General features: G+C 41.9%; 1 protein-coding gene across 1 annotated transcript; it reads left to right on the top strand.

The window, feature by feature from the left end:
* The first annotated feature begins 684 nt into the window (after positions 1–684).
* LOC126251566 (cuticle protein 38-like) lies at positions 685–4,889 on the top strand. Its single transcript, XM_049952084.1, has 2 exons — positions 685–718; positions 4,532–4,889. Exons 1-2 carry the CDS (start codon positions 707–709, stop codon positions 4,835–4,837), a joined length of 318 nt encoding a protein of 105 aa, XP_049808041.1. The 5' UTR covers positions 685–706; the 3' UTR covers positions 4,838–4,889.
* The last annotated feature ends 14,715 nt before the right edge of the window (positions 4,890–19,604 follow it).

The following is a 19,604-nucleotide window of genomic DNA, read 5'->3' as shown; positions in this document are numbered from 1 at the left end:
ACTATTATAGGGAAGGGGACATCAGTCAGTGGTACGACAAGTGTATGATGTAGATGTAGATGCAAATCCGCAATGCACACAATTTCGTTATTTGCCGTCTCTCCTGTTACTGCAGTTTTAATCATCAACACTGACCGCTGTAGCTGATTATGAAAGACAGGAAGATGGTGCTCCTTATATCTTTTCACAAGTGTCTACAATTGCAAGTATCGTGCAGAAACTGGAAGGAGATCAAAGTACTGCAAGAAATGAGCGAAGGCGCATTTGGGAGCAGTAGATGTAACGAAACGAGGAATCAAGTATATATCACTTATGCATCACAATCATGTCGCAAGTATGACCAACAGAACACGTCCAAAGACCTCATTAGCGTCAGTAACGCCCACTAACTTCTCTGCGTTCAGGAGGTTGTGGTGATACCCAGCACGCGACCAAGGGCAAGGTGGGCGTACAGTTACAAATTAACACACACGCGGTGGGCTGACCTAGTCTGCCGCGGCGGTCAGCTTCGGATTCGCAATCTGCAAACGCTGAACCAGAGCGCAAAGTGGATCAAGAGCACCGTCTGAGGGATCTGTGGCCATGTCGCAGGCAGAGGACGAGGGCGTGGCTCGCAGGCCCCGCAGCTACCGCCCGCTATATATACCGACGGCGAACCTGGCTGCGGCACCTGTTGCTCTCGCCGGACAACAACTCCCATCACAACATGTACAAGCTGGTGAGTTGCCTGCGCGATGACACACACTTTCGAGTGACTCAGGCCATTACTTCCCTTCTCTTGCTTCTTCAACTGTTTACCTATGCTATGGCACTCTTTCTATCAGAACAAATTACGACACCCAACAGACTATTGAATAGTCGGTACAAATGAAGATTAGTCATAAAGTTTATACTGTTGTGGTCTTCAGTCCAGAGACTGATTTGATGCAGCTCTCAATGCTACTCTATCCTGTGCAAGCTTCTTCATCTCCCAGTACCTACTGCAACCTACATCCTTCTGTATCTGCTTAGTGTATACATCTCTCGGTCTCCCTCTACGATTTTTACCCTCCGCGCTGCCCTCCAATACTAAATTGGTGATCCCTTGATGCCGCAGAATGTATCCTACCAATCGATCCTTTCTTCTAGTCAAGTTGTGCCACAAATTTCTCTTCTCCCCAATTATATTCAGTACCTCACCATTAGTTATGTGATCTACCCATCTTATCTTCAGCATCCTTCTGGAGCACCACATTTCGAAAGCTTCTGTTCTCTTTTTGTCTAAATTATGTATCGTCCACTTTTCACTTCCATACATGGCTACACTCCATACAAATACTTTCAGAAATGACTTCCTGACACTTAAATCTAAACTCGATCTTAACAAATTTCTCTTCTTCAGAAACGATTTCCTTGCCATTGTCACTCTACATTTTATATCCTCTCTATTTCGACCATGATTAGTTATTTTGCTCCCCAAATAGCAGAACTCATTTACTACTTTAAGCATCTCATTTCGTAATCTAATACCCTCACCATCACTCGATTTAATTCGACTACATTCCATTGTCCTCGTTTTGCTTTTGTTGATGTTCATCTTATATCCTCCTTTCAAGGCACTGCCCATTCCGTTCAACTGCTCTTCCAAGCCCTTTGCTGTCTCTGACAGAATTAAAATGTCATCGGCGAACCTCAAAGTTTTAATTTCTTCTCCATGGATTTTAATACCTACTCCGAATTTTTCTTTTGTTTCATTTACTGCTTGTTCAATATACAGATTGAATAACATCCGGGATAGGCTACAACCCTGTCTCACTCCCTTCCCAACCACTGCTTCCCTTTCATGTCCCTCGACTCTTATAACTCCCTTCTGGTTTCTGTACAAATTGTAAATAGCCTTTCGCTCCCTATATTTTACCCCTGCCACCTCCACAATTTGAAAGTGAGTATTCCAGTCAACATTGTTAAAAGCTTTCTCTAAGCCTACAAATGCTAGAAACGTAGGTTTGCCTTTCCTTAATCTATTTTCTAAGATAAGTCGTAGGGTCAGTATTGCCTCAAGTGTTCCAACATTTCTACGGAATCCAAACTATCACCTCCTAAAGGAGTAAAGTTACATAATTAATGTACCCAGTCTTGGTACACAGTGCAATGCCCGCGCCAGTGCATTACGATACGCTGTTAGAACAGCCTAAACGAAATGGCGCAGCCCATCTCCACTTCATCACCTACGTACTGTTTTTGTGTAATAATTAATACTATGTGACTCTGTCGTATTCTAGTACGTATCTGTCCTAGGCTTTTTCCTTCTGGTGCTTTATACTCGGCAAAGTTTTCTGTTTCCGAACGTATGGGCACGTATTTCTGTTTCTTACAACCGCTTCGCTTCAAAGTTTTTGTTTCTCTTTCTTTCTACTACATCTCGACTTCAGCCAGCAAGACAGCACTGTGGTGGAGACGCTGCTTATGCTTTTGGTATGACACTTTTACAGAACCCAGCCTGGCCACACTGACTAACATTACTTCTGTTTCTAGCAGCATTCATGTCAGCTGAAACTGCAAGCAAGCCTTTCTACTTTCTTCCATTTCGTAACTGCTCTTAGAAATGTAATCTCGTTTCATCCTCTACGGTATCTTTTTTTCTTATCTAAATATCAATATCTGATGGTGAAAACCTCTTTCGCCCTTAGTTTGCTATCTTCAGCTGCAACAATCGATATTTTGCGCCTTGGTATGCCATCTATTCCTGATGCCTTTTTTCCTATGTGGCAGAAGTTTCTTTACTTACCTTCTCTTGTTTCTTCAACGGTTTCCCTATGCTATGGCGCTCTTTCTATCGGAACAAATATACAGCACCCAACAGACTATGGAATAGACAGTACATACGAAGATTAGTCATAAAGTTTAAACTATCACCTTCAAAAGGAGTAAAGTTACATAATTAATGTACCCAGCCTTGGTGCACAGTGCAATGCCTGCGCCAGTGCACTACGGTACGTTCTTCATCGCTTTCTGCTCTCCCTGCTAGTTGTACGATTTCCACTTTATTTAATCTAAAATTCAAATTTCGTGCCGTCTAACACGTAATTTCAATTTAACAGATATTTCGTCTTTCCTGCTGTGAGCGAGGATAGTTGAATCAAGTTGGGGGGTGCCGCTTTGAGTATCTTTCCATAGTATTTAACTTTAAAATTGTCTAGGAGTAGTTGCAAGAACGAAGAATTGCACAAAAGACAAGGTGTAGCAAGTGGAATGTGTCGGTATGTATTGCTCCTGGAGTTCAGTTGATATGTTACGCTAGCTAGCGTCTTATAAAAGCAGGATGTCAGGATCGGACCGCAGTCTGTTGTTTGTCTAAGTCGTGATGCTTCTGCAGAATAATAAAATGGGAATGGCGAAACATTTCATGCAATGCGATCCGAGTGATAAAACCGCTATTCACCAGATGATTTATTTTCCGACAAAGCGTCCTTTAGGCCAAGTTATGCAGATTGACAGTAGCGGCTTAATAGCTATGATGATGGTTGTAGGACCTAGAACAGTTAGTGGCGAAGTCTCCGTGAGACAATGCTGTCCGTATTGAAGAGTAGGCGCAGCCAATAATGTCATACACTCGCGAAAATTGGAAGCTGTATTCTGCCTCGTCCACGATTCACGTACAGCCACAACACTATGAACGAAAAGTACATTTCTAAAAGTTAATAACTCATGAATGTTCTGGTTGCAAAATTATTAGGAGAACAATGATTTTAATTGCTTTTTAGTGAGTTTTCCATTGGTGACAATACTTATAACATGACAAGCACATTTCACGTTCTGTAATTGGGAGCTGATATCATCTAGTTAGTCTCCAAATGAAATGATGTAGTAGAGAGATTTCAGAGTGTCACAATTTTACGGCACTGAAAGTATTCAAAGTACTTTTAGGATTTTTCTTTTACTGGAGAAAAATTCTGATCTCTATTTTATCCGCCATCCCCACCACTCTCTCTCTATGTCTTTGTCTTTCTCTGTCTCTCCAGCACCGTTCCTTACACACCTCAACCCCCAATCCACACTCACACACAACCATAAAAAACAGTATAGATAACTTGTTACTATATATAAGAAATTGTAAATTCTGTATTCAGTAGGCCTACTTACATTTTACTTAATTTACTTCATCCCTCTTCTATCGAATAACTTACCTCAGTTGTGTGGTGCACATTATTTTTATTTAAGGTTACTGCCTCTAATTCTCTTTTCTGATACGATTGGAACAAATCCACAGTTGTAGACGAAATAAATGCTTGAACAGCTGTGTTCAATGCAGTTTCTTGCCTCTTACAGTAATTGTCATTCATAATCAAGTCATTCAATTTTGGTGATGTAATGCACAGATCACAGCCGAGGTCGCGTATCAATCTATTTATTTTGATTGGCTTCCCTCTACACAGACGACTATGTTCATGTATTTGTAGCTCTAGTCCCACCATGTTGCAAGTGAATAGCTCCTCTTGCAACCACTGCCAACACGACCTTCTGTCGAGCTCTGAAATACGCGTTGTCGCAGGTGATCCTTCTGTGCGCCGTGGCCGCCGCCCACGCCGGCTACCTGGGAGGCTACGCCGCCCCCGCTGTTGCCGTGGCCGCCCCCGCCGTGGCTGTGGCCCACGCCCCCGTGGCCGTGGCGCCCGCCGCCTCCTCCATCGCCAACACGTACAGGATCTCGCAGACGGCCCGCGTCCTGGCCGCCCCCGCCGTCGCTGCCGCCCCCGTGGCCTACGCTGCCCCCGTGGCCTATGCCGCCCCCGCTGTCCACGCCCCTCTGGCCTACGCCGCCCCTGCTGTCGCTGCTCCCATCCTCAAGGTGCACTGAGAAGGGCAAATGTCAGTGATGTATCATCCATTCTGACTCATCGTTATTTAATAAAGACATCATAAACAGAATATATTTAATCTATGCTTCGCTATTACTTCTCTCCATTACTCCAGTCCTGTAGTTGTCCTATATCGTAGTCCATGGTAAAACACTGTTACTTCTTAAGCTAATATAAATCGTGAAACCTCGAACAGGAAGCAACGAACACCAGGAGGTAGGCGGCGAAATCACGTAAGTGGCGCAGTCACCCAGTACTGTAGAAAGACTGCTATGTTGAATATTTATCTGTATTGGAAGCTAATGATGGTTAAGCTGTTCAGGCAGTAACAATGGACACACAGATAATACGACACAACGCAATGATCCTAGAGTACTCAACGGGCATGTGGAAACATGACGTAATGTCTTGGTAGCTACTCTGTACGTGTCGAATCTGAAATTTAGACGATTTTTAGGGTAATTTTCTGAAATTTTAGTATTAGGAAACTCGGTCGCAGGTGGTTCCATTTAGAGTAATAATGCAATTCCGATTTATTCGGTTTCTTACCACAACTACCATTTTTTCTGTGAAAATATCTTCACAACAGTGTAAAATTCTGTAAAATGCAAGATGCGGTTTCTCGTAGGTACCCATGTACAGATACAAAACATCTGTGATTTCCTTGTGTCGTTGCAGGAACCGATAGGCAAAACGTCATTGTACTGGTCTTACATGTATTCAGTGAACCGCATACGAGGTATCAGCCAACTCTTCATTGCTGTACCTATCCATAAATCAGTGTATTGGTCTCAGCTAGCAAATAACACTGATAGAAAACACAAACTCGATATAAAACCCAGTATTACTGAATGCAAAGTTGATGCTGAAGAGTAAAGTAGGTATTATTGTACTTATAACATAGTACAAGATTGTCAATATAATCCTTGCAGCACGAGGTAGGCCATGTACTATTCACCTACTTGCCAAACTGTTGGAAAATGCAACAAAGATGACAAATTGACGCAGAAATTTACATGCTGTACAGTCTACAGAGTATGGCAGTAATTTAAGGGAAGACTTCATATTATACTGAGAACGGCGATACAGCAAAATCAAGCAGAACAGGAACTCTGGCAAGATCAAACCAATTTCCAATCCCAAAGCCTGATATGGTTAACCTCTACCTAGTCAGATTAGAGAATGAGTATCGACAAAGCAGAGCTCTTGGAATTCAAATATCGAATCGCAACACTGCATGACAAATTGTGGAAGAATCTAAAATATAAAGAGATATGTATCTAAATATGTAGGAGCACAGCGTTCTAGTCTTTACTAGTACAACTATTCATTTATTTATTCTATCTGTATCCTTAAGAACTTTAATATTCGGCCATAAAGATAGAGATAATGCACTTACATACAAGCCCTTTGCAATGCTGAGATGGAACAGCACGGCCACGAATTCCTTCAGCTGTCAAGTTTTAACTCAAGAGAAAGATTTTCTTCAGGTTTTAATTGAAATATTTCGTTTGATGCAATTCTCGTAATATAAATAAATAGAACTAATATACCACCAAGAAACGTTAAAAATAAAATATATGATAACCGAACTTCACTGAGTTTTAATTTTAAGTATCTCATGACAAAAGAAACATTAGGCTCTTTCAAAAATTAATCATTTACTTTTTATTCTTTCTTACTGTGTGATTTTTCAGGGACTTGCGTTTATTTACAAAGACATATGTAAACGTTAAGATGTCGTAATTAGCTGTTTTATTGAAAAAATGACATACAAATAAGAAAGGTAGAGAACGCATTTAATTTACAGTAATTCAACAACTGCTTTGTAACAATTACGATGAGACGAATTACGCGGCAGATAACACAAACATTGGTATTTAGCTGCAACGGAAAATTACTTTCATAATTATTTAATGACAAAGACAATTAATTTAAGCATAACATGATATTTTTGACCGAGAACACTACATCACATTGCATTTGAAAACGGAAAAGCTCAAGAAACTAGCCGATGATGACAGAAATGGAGAGAGCAAGGTAGGACGACAAGTGACCCTTGCAGGAAAAGAATGCAATGTAAAAAAAAAAAAGTATCACGAGCGAATGGAATAAGTTTATGTGTTCATTTTCGTCGCTCTCTGTTCGATGATGTATTAGTAGACCACAACGTGATTGCACTTGCGAGGACGCTTCTGTCGCCGGCCGAAGTGGCCGCGCGGTTCTGGCGCTGCAGTCTGGGACCGCGAGACCGCTACGGTCGCAGGTTCGAATCCTGCCTCGGGCATAGATGTGTGTGATGTCCTTAGGTTAGTTAGGTTTAACTAGTTCTAAGTTCTAGGGGACTAATGACCTCAGCAGTTGAGTCCCATAGTGCTCAGAGCCATTTGAACCATTTGACGCTTCTGTCAACTTATCATGATTTTTTAACTTGATATTTTCTGAGAACACGGTGAACCGCTTGATAGTACATTCACAAATGTTCTGACAGTATTCACAGTGCGATGCATTTTCTTCAGTCGCCACTGTACTTATTTACTGTAACATCACCACATGTTTTCTGTAATGACCATGGGCCGCCAAGTGTAGTATAGTGTGGCCAGGCAGTAGATGAGTTTCCTTCTATACAAGTCACACAGTCGATACATAAAATACTGTGTATATATTTTCACAGCAATACAATGCACTCCAAATCAAACGAAATGCAATTATTCTGTAGTAATCGACCGGAGACCAAACGACGCTACTCTTCACCTGCATCAATACTCCATATACCATCTGACGGTATATGGCGGAGAACACTTCTGACTAACTGATCCGCCTCCACTTTCCCACTTGAGATTGCAAAGATTGATTGTCAGTAAGTCTCTGTATAAGCTCTAATTTATCGAATTATCTCATCGTAGTCATTACGGGAGATGCATTTCGATGGAATACGTTGTGCGACTCTTCAAGAAAAGTATTCTCTCGAAATTTCAGTAACACAGCTCACCGCGACTCACACCACCTCTCTTGCAGCGTCTGCCGCTGGAGTTGTTGAGCATCTCTGTAACGTTCCCGCGCTGACTAAACGATCCCATGGCGAAAAGTGGCGCTCTTCCTTCATTTTCCTCTCTCTCTCCTATCAGCTCTACCTGGTAAGAGCCCCAGAGAGGTGGAGGTGAACAATACTCAAGTTACCCCCACACATTTTGCAGTAGATATTGTTTCCAATAGTAGTGTATCTGTACAGAAGTGGTTTTTTTTCCTATGTATGCGCAGTATCTTGCATTTGTTTACGTTCATGGTCAGCTGAGAGAGTCTGCACCATTCATCAATCCTCTGTAGGTATTTCCGCAAATCGATACTGCCTTCTGGCGTTACTCCTTTCCTATTGACAATCTGATCATTGTGAAAAGTCTTAAAGAGTTCCCGACGATTTCTACCAGACCATTTACATCCACTGTAAACAGTAACGGTCCTGCCAAACTTCCTCACGTACTCCCGAAACTACCAATATATTTTTCGACTCTGTTCCGTTAAGAGCGACATGTTGAGTTCTACCGCCAAGGAAGTCTTGAATCCAGTCGAAAATCTGGTCCTATAATCGGTAAACTCGTTTCTTTTCTTTTTTTGTTTTTTCTTCTCTGAGCGGCAGTGCGGATTGGTTTCAAATTTCTTCCTGAAGTCAAGGAACACCGCATCAACCCGAACACCGTTGTGAACAGTGCTATGAATCTCATGGAGGAACAGAGCAAGCTGAGGATTCGCAAGATCTCTGTTTGTGGAATCCATGTTGATTTTTATAAAGCAGATTTTCGTTCTCCAAAACCGACATTGTTCTTGACCACAGAACATGTTCCATTATTCTACAACAGGCTGACGTCAACGATACGGGCGTAATTATGTGCGTCTGTCCTACGGGCTTTGTTGGAAACGGCAGCAATCTGGGCTTTTTTCCAGTCGCCAGGTACCCTTTGGTGCCCCAGCGAACTGCGATAAACTGCTGGTAGAAGGGGAGTAAGTTCTTTCACGTAGTACTTGTAGAATCTCATCGGTATCTCAAACCAGTCTTGATGCCTTTCCACTATTAAGGGATCCTCACTTCTTTTCTATTCCGCGATTGGTTAGCTCAGTATCTGCCAGTATGGACACTGAGTGACTGATAAGATAATTTCTAACCGATTACTGATTTTACATATGACTAAAAGGGTTTTTGATCAAGTCGGTAGACTAAATGTTACTTTCAAAGTCATTGAACGCTTCAATCATTGCTCTCCTTACGCTCATTTTCACTTCGTTCAGCTTTTATTTGTCACTTTGGTTTTTACTTGTCTTGAATTTGTGATGAATCTTTTTGTATACGTAATAGTTTCCTTACACTGCTTTTAAACTACGGTGGGTCTTTCCCAACCCTCATCAGATTGCTCTGAACATGCTTGTCTAAGGTATACCGAACGATGCTTTTGAATTTTTTTAATAAGTACCCCACATCTTCGTTCTCAGCACTATTTGATATTCGCTACTCAGATATTCTGCAGTTTGTATCCTGTCACTAAGCAAAAGTATTTTCCTACCTTTCTTAACATCCCTTGTTATACATGTTGTCTAACTTGCTATCGCAGCCCTATGATCATTGATACCGTCCTCTACGTTAACTGATTCGACAAGTGCAGGAATATTGGTTTGGCAGGAGGTCCAAGACTTTACTTTTTCGGGTTAGTTCTCTAATTATCTGTTAGAAATAATTTTCGAACAAGATATTGTGAATAGTATCACACGGATAATTGTCGATGGTAACAGTTTTGATAGCATGACTCTCCCAATCAGTGTCTGCACTACTCGCTTTTACTTCTTCAAACTCTAAATGTCCTCAGATTTTACTGAGGTGAAAAACTAGTTGGAAAAGCTAAGCAGCACTAACTCTATGTGGACGGAAAATAATTTCAAGTGATAATAAACGATAAATGTGCACTCTGTCATTAACAAACGATCTATCTGGTCATTTATTATAGCAACACAACATTCTTCAAAGCCCTAGTGTGATCATGATGTCGACTGTCAATATATTGCAACTATACGTCAGTAAGAGTCTGATATTATCTGAAAAAAGATCGGAGTCCAACCTATCCACTCAAGCTCCGCATAAACTACGTTCGCACGTTGTCTATGTTCAGATTGCGCTGATAATCCGGTAATTAAAAAAAAAAAAACTCGAAATTGACTTCAAAACGGTGCTAAAAATCTTCAAGGTCTAAACTGTGCAGCTAACAAGCCAGGCAGGCTGACAAAACGGCTCCCTGCAGACGGCGCTTTTAGACTGCACCGAAATGACTGCCGAGTACCCAGTTGGTTTCTTTTGAACAGGGTCATCATTCTGTGCAGTACTTCACGCGGACATATTACCTGCCAGTTTTGTTGATGGTTGCTTTTACTAAATTTCTGGTGTTTTTGTTGTCTTCTATTACCAGTTTCTGTTTGCTAGTTGCTTCTATTCTATTTCGCTATTATTCAACTAACTTTCTAGCAGGCCCGCTGCTTAGTTTTGGCGTTCGCACTCTCGACTGCGCTGGCCAAGGCGAGAGTCTTGCGAGTGTCGGGACTTACAGAATAATTTTGCGGTGTAGGCCAGTCACAGCTTCATCCTCACTTCTGCTGAATGCGCCGCCTGTCTATCAGATGCTTGTACTGTATGTTGAAATTCAGCAGGGAGGCGAGTCCCAACAAATAGGTTCCCATTGGTCAATGCCCCACCACATCACTTAGGAGACCACTTGAAGCTGGCTTCTGTTCTGTGTTGTGCTGTGCTGTGCAGTGACTGAATGCTCTTTCTGGGTTATTTCTCGTACCTATCTCAGCTATATTTCTCAGCTTATAACAAAATTTGTTTACTGTTCATTTAAATTTTTATAATTCTTTTGCTTTAAAATTTTCGTATGTTGGTACTATATTTTCTGTAGATGTAAAGTGTGCTCTACTGGAGTTTGAAGTTCTTTGCATTGTATGTGAGAAATGTATGTAAAATACTACGTAAATTGTTTATTACGTTAAATAATTTTCTGATAACGTTTTGTATTTAAAATTATTTGTGTGCATAAATTATTCATGTTGATGCAAATTTGACAATTTAAGAAATGGTCACGCTTAGGAACAATGCAAGAAATAGGTGTTATGTAAAAGCCAGTGTCCTTTTGTTTGAAACGAAAGTGGCTCTGGGGAGTGGAAATGGTGGCGAGAGCGAATTGGTGCGCTACCTAAAGCAAGCGTGGCAAGCAATTTACACAGTCCATAGACAGCAGTGATAGAGGCAACACCTTTGAGGAGCAGGAGAAGCTTTGCCCGCAAATTCGCACAAAAATGCCTCGGATGAAGACTGCAAACGGCTTACGGCATTCCTGAGAGTTGCTGGGCTACTTTACGTAAAACTGAACAACGCCAAGAAGAGAAATTGAGCCCATACAGCATGTTACTTGCAGACCGTACTGTGGGTAGTGTAGCCGTCATAACTGTTTGCCACACCCAAGCCTACAGCCACCAGATAAGATTTTTTTGTATTTTTACTTTTGTACATCGTGAACCATTAATTTAAACTGTGTTTTAATAGTCATTCTTGAACGTTAAAGAAACTGGTTCACCCTATTATTTCATCCTAATCATACACCTCGTTTTTGATTAATCTGAATGTCCTGTTTTACAGACTTGTGAAGGGCCAGGTTTATATAAATAGGCACAATTTAAATTGTTTTTGTGCAAATAATGAGAACATTTTCTTAACTATAGCAAAGAGTTATAGTAAAGATTTGTTTACGTGAAATTCAATCGATGTGAAGCCAAGTTACTAGAATCTGTTAAATGAAAATACAGAGCTAGTTCAAAGAATAATAGCTTTTGAAAGTTAATTCCAGTAAGAAAGAGGTTTTCTTGAAGTGAAGTGTTAAGTATATAAAATGTGTGTTTTAGTATTTATGTTTGTTGATTATAGGAAATGCTTTTCTAAAGTTGCCCCCGGGTCATATATTTTTTAGCTACTTTGAATTTATATACTGGAACTTTTCTCTTTTAAAAACGTAATGTATAAGGCTGTAGTCCAACAATGTTTACGTAGAGTAATATTTATGTGAAGAGGCAACTTAAACAGTAGCAAGAAAGTGGGCAAAATTCATAATTCTGCTTTTCCAATACTTCACTGTCTCATTCCCTGGATAGGCTAGAGACCGTTAGTACATGTTTTAAACCACTAAAAGAACTTGGAACTGAGTTGTCCTAGGTGCAATATAATACTATTCATATTGCGTTTCTTTCTAATCGCTGGGTAAGATCTGAGGAAAAGAACTGAATAGTCTGATTCGCTTATTCATTAGACACAACATTCGGTCTAATCCTGTAAAAATGGTAACTCTATCGATTAGCTTTTCTTTTTAACAGAAATATCCTTCCATAGTATACTATATTTGGAAATTTTTGGAAATTTGTGGTAAGGTCGTATGGGACCAAACTGCTGAGGTCATCGGTCCCTAAGCTTACACACTACTTTATCTAACTTAAACTAACTTACGCTTAGGACGACACACGCACCCATGCCCAAGGAAGGACTCGAACTTCCGACGGAGGAAGCCGCGCGGACCGTGACAAGACGCCCTAAACCGCTCGGCTACCCCGCTCGGTCTTTATTTGGAAACTAAACTAAATTTTAGTATGAGGATTTTACATGACTTTCCCCTTGACAGGACTCTTTGTTCTGTTGGGGTATTGTATACGTGGCAACATAGAGACAGAGTTTTCTGTTATTTAGGTTGGTTGGTTGGCTTGTGAGACTGAAGGGACCAGACTGCGATGGTCATTGGTCCCTGTTATTTAGGTAAAAGCATGCTAAATTACAATAGTACAGGTAGGGTTATAAGCTGTGGTACATTTTCCATCAATTACTGTTCTAATCGGTCAAAGCGCCACATAATAACGGTGTCAAAAACAGAATAAGGTTTCTGAAATTGGCTTTTACTGTTCCTTAAATTCCATACACATAATAGTTGAAATGATTATAAGATCAACAGGAATATCACATCCACAATGATAATGTTTCAGGTCAGATGTGTTACTCAAGTTAATATAAAGTGAAGAGCCAAAGAAACTGGTACACCTGTATACACCGAGCGAGGTGGCGCAGTGGTTAGACACTGGACTCGCATGCGGGAGGACGACGGTTCAATCCCGCGTCCGGCCATCCTGATTTAGGTTTTCCGTGATTTCCCTAAATCGCTCCAGGCAAATGCCGGGATGGTTCCTTTCATAGGGCACGGCCGACTTCCTTCCCCGTCCTTCCCTACTCCGATGAGACCGATGACCTCGCTGTCTGGTCTCCTTCCCCAAAACCAACCAACCAACATCTGCCTACTACGTGTAGGGCCCACGCGAGCACGCAGAAGTGCCGCAACACGACGTGCCATGGACTCGACTAATGTCTGAAGTAGTGCTGAAGGGAACTGACACAATGAACCCTGCAGGACTGTCCATAAATCTGTAAGAGTACGAGGGGGTGGAGATGTCTTCTGAGCATCACGTTGGAAGGCATCCAAGATAAGCTCAATAATGTTCATTTCTGGGGAGTTTGGTGGCCAGTGGACGTGTTTAAAATCAGAAGAGTGTTCCTGGAGCCACTCTGTAGCAATTCGGGATTTCTGTGGTGTCGCATTGTCCTTGTGGAATTGCCGTAGTCCGTCAGAATGCGCAATGGACATGAATCGGACCGGATGCTTACTTAACTTTCATCTGTCAGAGTCGTATCTAGACGTATCGGGTGTTCCATATCACTCCTAGTGCACACGCCTCGCACCATTACAGAGCCTTCGCCAGCTTCGATAGTCCCCTGCTGACATGCGGGGTCCATCGATTCATGAGGTTGTCTCCGTACCCGTACACATCCATCCGCTTGATATAGTTTGAAACGAGACTCGTCCGACCAGGCAACATGTTTCCAGTCATCAACAGTCCAATGTCGGTAACGACCGGCCTAGGCGAGATGTAAAGCCTTGTGTCGTGTAGTCATCAAGGGTACACTAATGGGCCTTTGGATCCGAAAGCCCATTTCAATGATGTTTCGCTGAGTGGTTCGCACGCTGACACTTGTTGATGGCCCGGCATTGAAATCTGCAGCAATTTACGGAAAGGCTGCATTTCTATCACGTTGAACGATTCTCTTCAGTCGTCGTCGGTCGTGTTCCTTCACGATCTTTTTCCGGCTGCAATGTCGGAGATTTGATGCTTTACGGATTTCTGATATCGTCGGTACACTCGTGGAATGGTCGTTCGGGAACGTGCCATCATAGCAGCAGTAATCGATCTAATAACTGCGCCCGGCAGTTGTCTTATATAGACGTTGCCGACCGTAGTGTCGTATTCTGCCTGTTTACACATCTCTGTATTTGAATACGCATGCCTATACCACATTCTTTGGCTCTTCAATGTATAACGGCGAAATTATCTTAAGTGATTTTACTGCTGGATGTTCAATGTGTGGATGCTTAAAGAGGCGCGGTCTACAGCTTGTCCCGTCTTTTGAATTCAGAGCTCGTCTATTCTTGTAGAATTCTTGTAAATATCTACCATTTAGTCTTCCTGTTTACACATCTGCTTCCGATGATAGTCCTCTTCTTCGTGTACAAAGTTATATTCGCTCCTGTCTTCGGAATTATTATCGATTGAATTGGAAGCTCGTTTCATGCACAATTAAATGGAAAGAAAATTTTCGTAGGCTGCAATGGACTTTCTTTTAAAGTATTTGTATTAGGACAAGTTTCTCTAAAAACGTACAGTTATTTGAGGAGGCAAATGTGTCCTTTGTCCTATAATTCAACGTCCGAAAGACGAAGGTTTACTTCCATACCATCCATACAGATACCTTCAGAAAATACATCTTAACACCTAAATTTACAGTAGACGTTAAACGGAATTCTTTTATTCAGAATTTTTTTTGCTATCTCCCTGCCTCAATTATTTTGGTGCCTACATGAAAAAAAAACCGTCTACTTCGTGCATTAATTTGTACTTGTGTCTTATTCATTCAAGGAAAATTTTAATGCCTTTCTCAATGTCAGGTTTGATGTATCTCTGACATATTTTCTTATATTCATTACATTTTTCCAAGCATCTGTCATACTCTCTCTCTCTCTCTCTCTCTCTCTCTCTCTCTCTCATCCGCTCTCTGTCAACCCTTATCGGTCTCGTTGATTTTCCATTTCTCTTTTAGGGATTTTGCCCTAGTGAAATTAGTCTCTTTGCTTCCCGACTTATATAGTCTGACAACAGATAATGAGTCCTTTCTTCTTCATAACTCTTATCAAACTAACTTTTCTTCATGTAATTTAATTGAAACTTAAGTTCAAATTTCTAAGAGTGGATCCCTATATAGCTACATTTATGTATCCGAAACCCTAAGAAGCTTATGCGAGGCTTTAAGATCTAATCGCAAAGCTGAATGCAGTTACTTGCATTTGATTGCGTGCCCGGGATCACTGTGGTAATCCTCAGCTTGCGATTCTCTTTCCGTTAGGGAGGATAGTGTTAGGGTTGCCTAAAACGCGTGTATGTTCCCTTGTTTTCAGCCTTTGTCGATCGTCAGTATAAAACCGCAGGTTTGTTCCTCTGACTCGCTCAAAGTCATAGTTGTACGTTACTATCACTCGGTGTTGCAATTTAACTATAGCGGACAGTCAGTTTCCAATTATCATATAGTTTTACATTTTCGGAGATGGAAAAGGATTGTATTCCTGTGTAGAGACCACTGCCTTACACGGCATGATGTGGGAACGGCTGTGGTGAAGTATGTGACGTCACTCTTACATTTCACATCTTCTTGAGACCCTGACAATTCTGCACTTTTTGACGTACATGACTGAGCCAATTCTTCATGAATGGAAGGACAATGGAGAAGTGGGGCTGGTACTTGAGTCTCTAGGCACAAAGTGAAAGTGGGTATTGGTCACACGACTGTCCCTTTAGGCCACAGTAACAGATACCGTATACTGAGAGCAGATTTTAGTCAGCAAGGGATACCTGAACTTTGGGGTCTATGTCTAAGTCCGGACAAGTACAGACAAAGTGTAAGCTGGGATCGCCAATGTTACGCGGGAAAAGGAGTTCCCAGGGGAAATACTGTCAAGCCAGCAAGAAAGGCTAATGTGTGCACTCGTTGCGTCGGAGATGTGGAGGAGAATCTGCAGGCGGCTGTTGAATGTATAGGATGCAATAGATTGCAAATGTCACATAAATGTGATCAAATGTCAAAAGATTCATTACCCACCTTTTACCGCGTGGACCGCTGCGTGACGTGCAGGAAGACAACGTTGCCGACTCCAGAGCTGTGCCCAGTAGTACTAGGTCGCTCGGTTGAGGATCCATCGATGTGGTCCCACATATTCTCGACTGGCTTAAGATGCGGGGAGTCTGGTGGCGAAGGGAGTACGGTAAACTCATTTGGTGCTCATCGAACCACTCACGTACACTACGAGCTGTGTGATATGTTTCATTGTCCTGCTGGTAGATGACATCGTGCCGAGAAAAAACAGAGTGCTAAAGGGGTGGGCATGGTCCCCAATGATAGATACCGCTGATGATTCATTGTCCTTTCCAGAACGAGGTGATCACGCAACTAATGCCACGAAAACGTTCCCTTTTCTGGGATGGACCATTCCGACGACTGTTGCAGGATATTTGCTTTCAGACGTTTCACGCCGTACACGCCAACAGCTATCTGTCCGATGGAGCTTAAAACGCAATTTATCTGAGAAGGATACCTGTCGCCGCTCAGTCGACGTCCTGTTTCGGTGCTGACCTGCAAACCCCCACCTTCATCGCCGATCAACAGTAGTCATGGGTGCACGTATTTGGCAGCCTCTGGTTCATCTGGACGGTCAGCTGCTCAAAAAGCAACACCGCTGTTCGCCCATACACGTCTCGTCTGCCATCGATGACCCCTGTCATCAGAAGCTTGTGATGCCGCACAGTTGCCACGGCGCTTGTTTTGGATAGCGCCACTTTGCCAGGCACGGTATACTTTGACGACTGCTCTGTTCACTTCGTCCCCAAGCATGCTTCATACACCCTCCAGTGCTACTGCTGTCACCTGCCGTATGTGAATGGTTACTGCACGTTGACGTTGAACACAACCAATGATCTCCTTAACGTGAATCGACCGTGTAGTAACTCATGTCAGCGCGAATGATTGTTACCACACGGATTCTGGAACCACACTCGATTCGTTTAGTGTAGACAGTTGTTCACATTAATGATGGTAACTAGCTTCGCAAAATGGGGACGCACCATGGATAATTTTTGTAGCATCATAGCCAGAACCGTTCATTACCCTCCGGTCGGGATCCAAGTGGAAGGCTTAAACTACGGACTCAAACGATTGTGCGACTATCTAGGACACTGGTCCCTTGAGGTCTACTATTGAGTGGATCATTTCAGGCTCCCTCCTTGCAAGGGCTGAGATGCTCTACAAAAAGAAAGCAGTTACTCATATAGCAGACTGGACATACGCGTGGCGTTTACATACTGTGTTTGAAATACAGCTTCGTAATTCCGATTATCAGCTAACTACATTCTAAGAGGTCATCATTTAAGAGGTCTAGGTCATCACATTAGAGAACCGAGGGTAGAAGCTGTTCTTTAAAAGCAGCATAAAGAGGACTTTTTAAAATAGTGTTAATTAACTGCAGGAATGTCCATGGAATGTTCATGGTACGGTCTCAGAAAGACTTTCTTGCTAACGTTAATAATACCCGGCTAATAAGAGGAACAGGAAGTTGAATGAAAAAGGAAGTGCGTAGAACAGCTACATCTCAAATCTCCACTAAAGTATGTATCTCAAGGATAGGCTAGACGTAAATTGTAGTAGCGTATTTATTGTGATTTAAGACACAGAAGAGGGGCTATCCGAAGGATCTAAAACTTATTTTAACAAATAAGCCTCAAAATTTAACTCAAGCTTATTATTATTTCTGATGTCATCAGTCATCTCTGATTTGACTTTCTTTCTTTGCCCATTTGTGCTTATTTGTTAGACCTCTACTATCCATTGAAATTCAGTGCATGTATTCTCGTACGCTCATACACCCCGCTCCCAATATCTCCATAATTCTGGGGTTGAGTAGTGACCATGAATCTGTCCCTTTTTTCTCGGGAAGCTGGCGATGTTGTTACGACTCGAGGCCGAATTTGGTAACGGCGGTATTATGCTCACCACATTTATCGCGCATCTTTCGTTATTTCCCTAAATCACTCCATGCGATTTCTGAAACAGTTCCTTCATCAAGGCCACTGGTATTTAGTTTCCTCACCGTTGTCCTACTGCTTCTATAATGACCTATGCATCTATCAGAGGTCCCTTCTTCCATCAAAATTTCTTTCCTCGTGTGTCCAAAGCTTTTTTAGTTTACCTAATTAATGCTCAATTTTTCCTGAAATATGGAGTTTCTAGCGCTTCGATAGTGTCATTATGTGGCTTTGTCAATACAAGCACCTCAGACCTCAAATTTATTTTACAATAATCTTATACTGTACAGCAGAATGTGTTCTGAAACTTTCTTGCATTCCCGCAAAGGACAGGGCTTAGAGTTCGTTTGCTTATCTAGTGCACATTTTCTACCTAGTACAAACGTTAGGACATGTTACAGTTCCACTTTCTTCTTCCATATCTATAGATCAATGCGCATCGCCGGCCGGAGTGGCCGAGCGGTTCTAGGCGCTACAGTCTGGAACCGCGCGACCGCTACGGTCGCAGGTTCGAATCGTACCTGGGGCATGGATGTGTGTGATGTCCTTAGGTTAGTTAAGTTTAAGTAGTTCTAAGTTCTAGGGGGCTGATGACCTCAGAAGTTGTCCCATAGTGCTCAGAGCCATTTGAACCAATGCCTATCGTAGTCAGACTACTAAAGAACGTTTGTTTCTCCTGTGTGAGACTTCATTATACAACTTTGTTCATTTGACCTTTTTTGTGACCATACTGCCAGTATAATACAATGCCTTTCCTCTGTTGTATTTGGTATACATTTTATACTCAGTTTCTAGTAAGTCTCGCTTCTCATGGCGTACATTACTTTCACATTTCCTGTTTTAAAACAATACTCACATTTTTGCTGCCTTTTCATTGCATTAAATAGTTGTTACAAATGTTTTATGATGCGGCGAACGAAAATGCCATCTAGAAACTGCCGCAGTGGTAATTCCTCTCCTTGCGATTTTATTCGTGTTCCTTACCTTTCTTTCCGATAATTCTATCCTACAGAATGAAAAAATAAATTGGAGATGGCAATAAACTGCTATACTCTAACGTAGGGCATGCACGGTGACCGAGGTACGCTAAGCACAGCTGACGTCATTGACCTATCTATGATGTCACAAGTCAGGTCCTCCTTATCAAGGAGATCATCACACATACCAGTGACATCATGAGCCTTATTAGTTACGTCATCAAGCCACGTCTCCCCCCTTCCCCCTGCACTTCAGCCAGTCACCAAGTAGTATTAAAAGTAGGCAGTGAATTACGTAAAATAGCACCAATTCCGTAGATAAGCGGTAAATTACGCAACCTTCATTTTATTTGGCGCCAAGTTCAAAGCTCCTCGAAAAAGTCAAAGATAATTGTGTATACATACCTCTACATTACATCAGAATAATATTCAAATGCTCGGTAAAAATAGTGCCATGCTCTGTTATAACCGTGAAAGCCAAAGATATTAGTCTCTGAAATGTGTGTACACAACACACAAATACACACTTCCGCACATG

The sequence above is a fragment of the Schistocerca nitens genome, chromosome 4 (assembly GCF_023898315.1).
Source record: "Schistocerca nitens isolate TAMUIC-IGC-003100 chromosome 4, iqSchNite1.1, whole genome shotgun sequence".
In the NCBI taxonomy this organism is placed as follows: Eukaryota; Metazoa; Arthropoda; class Insecta; order Orthoptera; family Acrididae; genus Schistocerca; species Schistocerca nitens.
The sequence above is the reverse complement of the archived record's forward strand: the minus strand, read 5'-3'. Positions and strand labels throughout refer to the sequence as shown.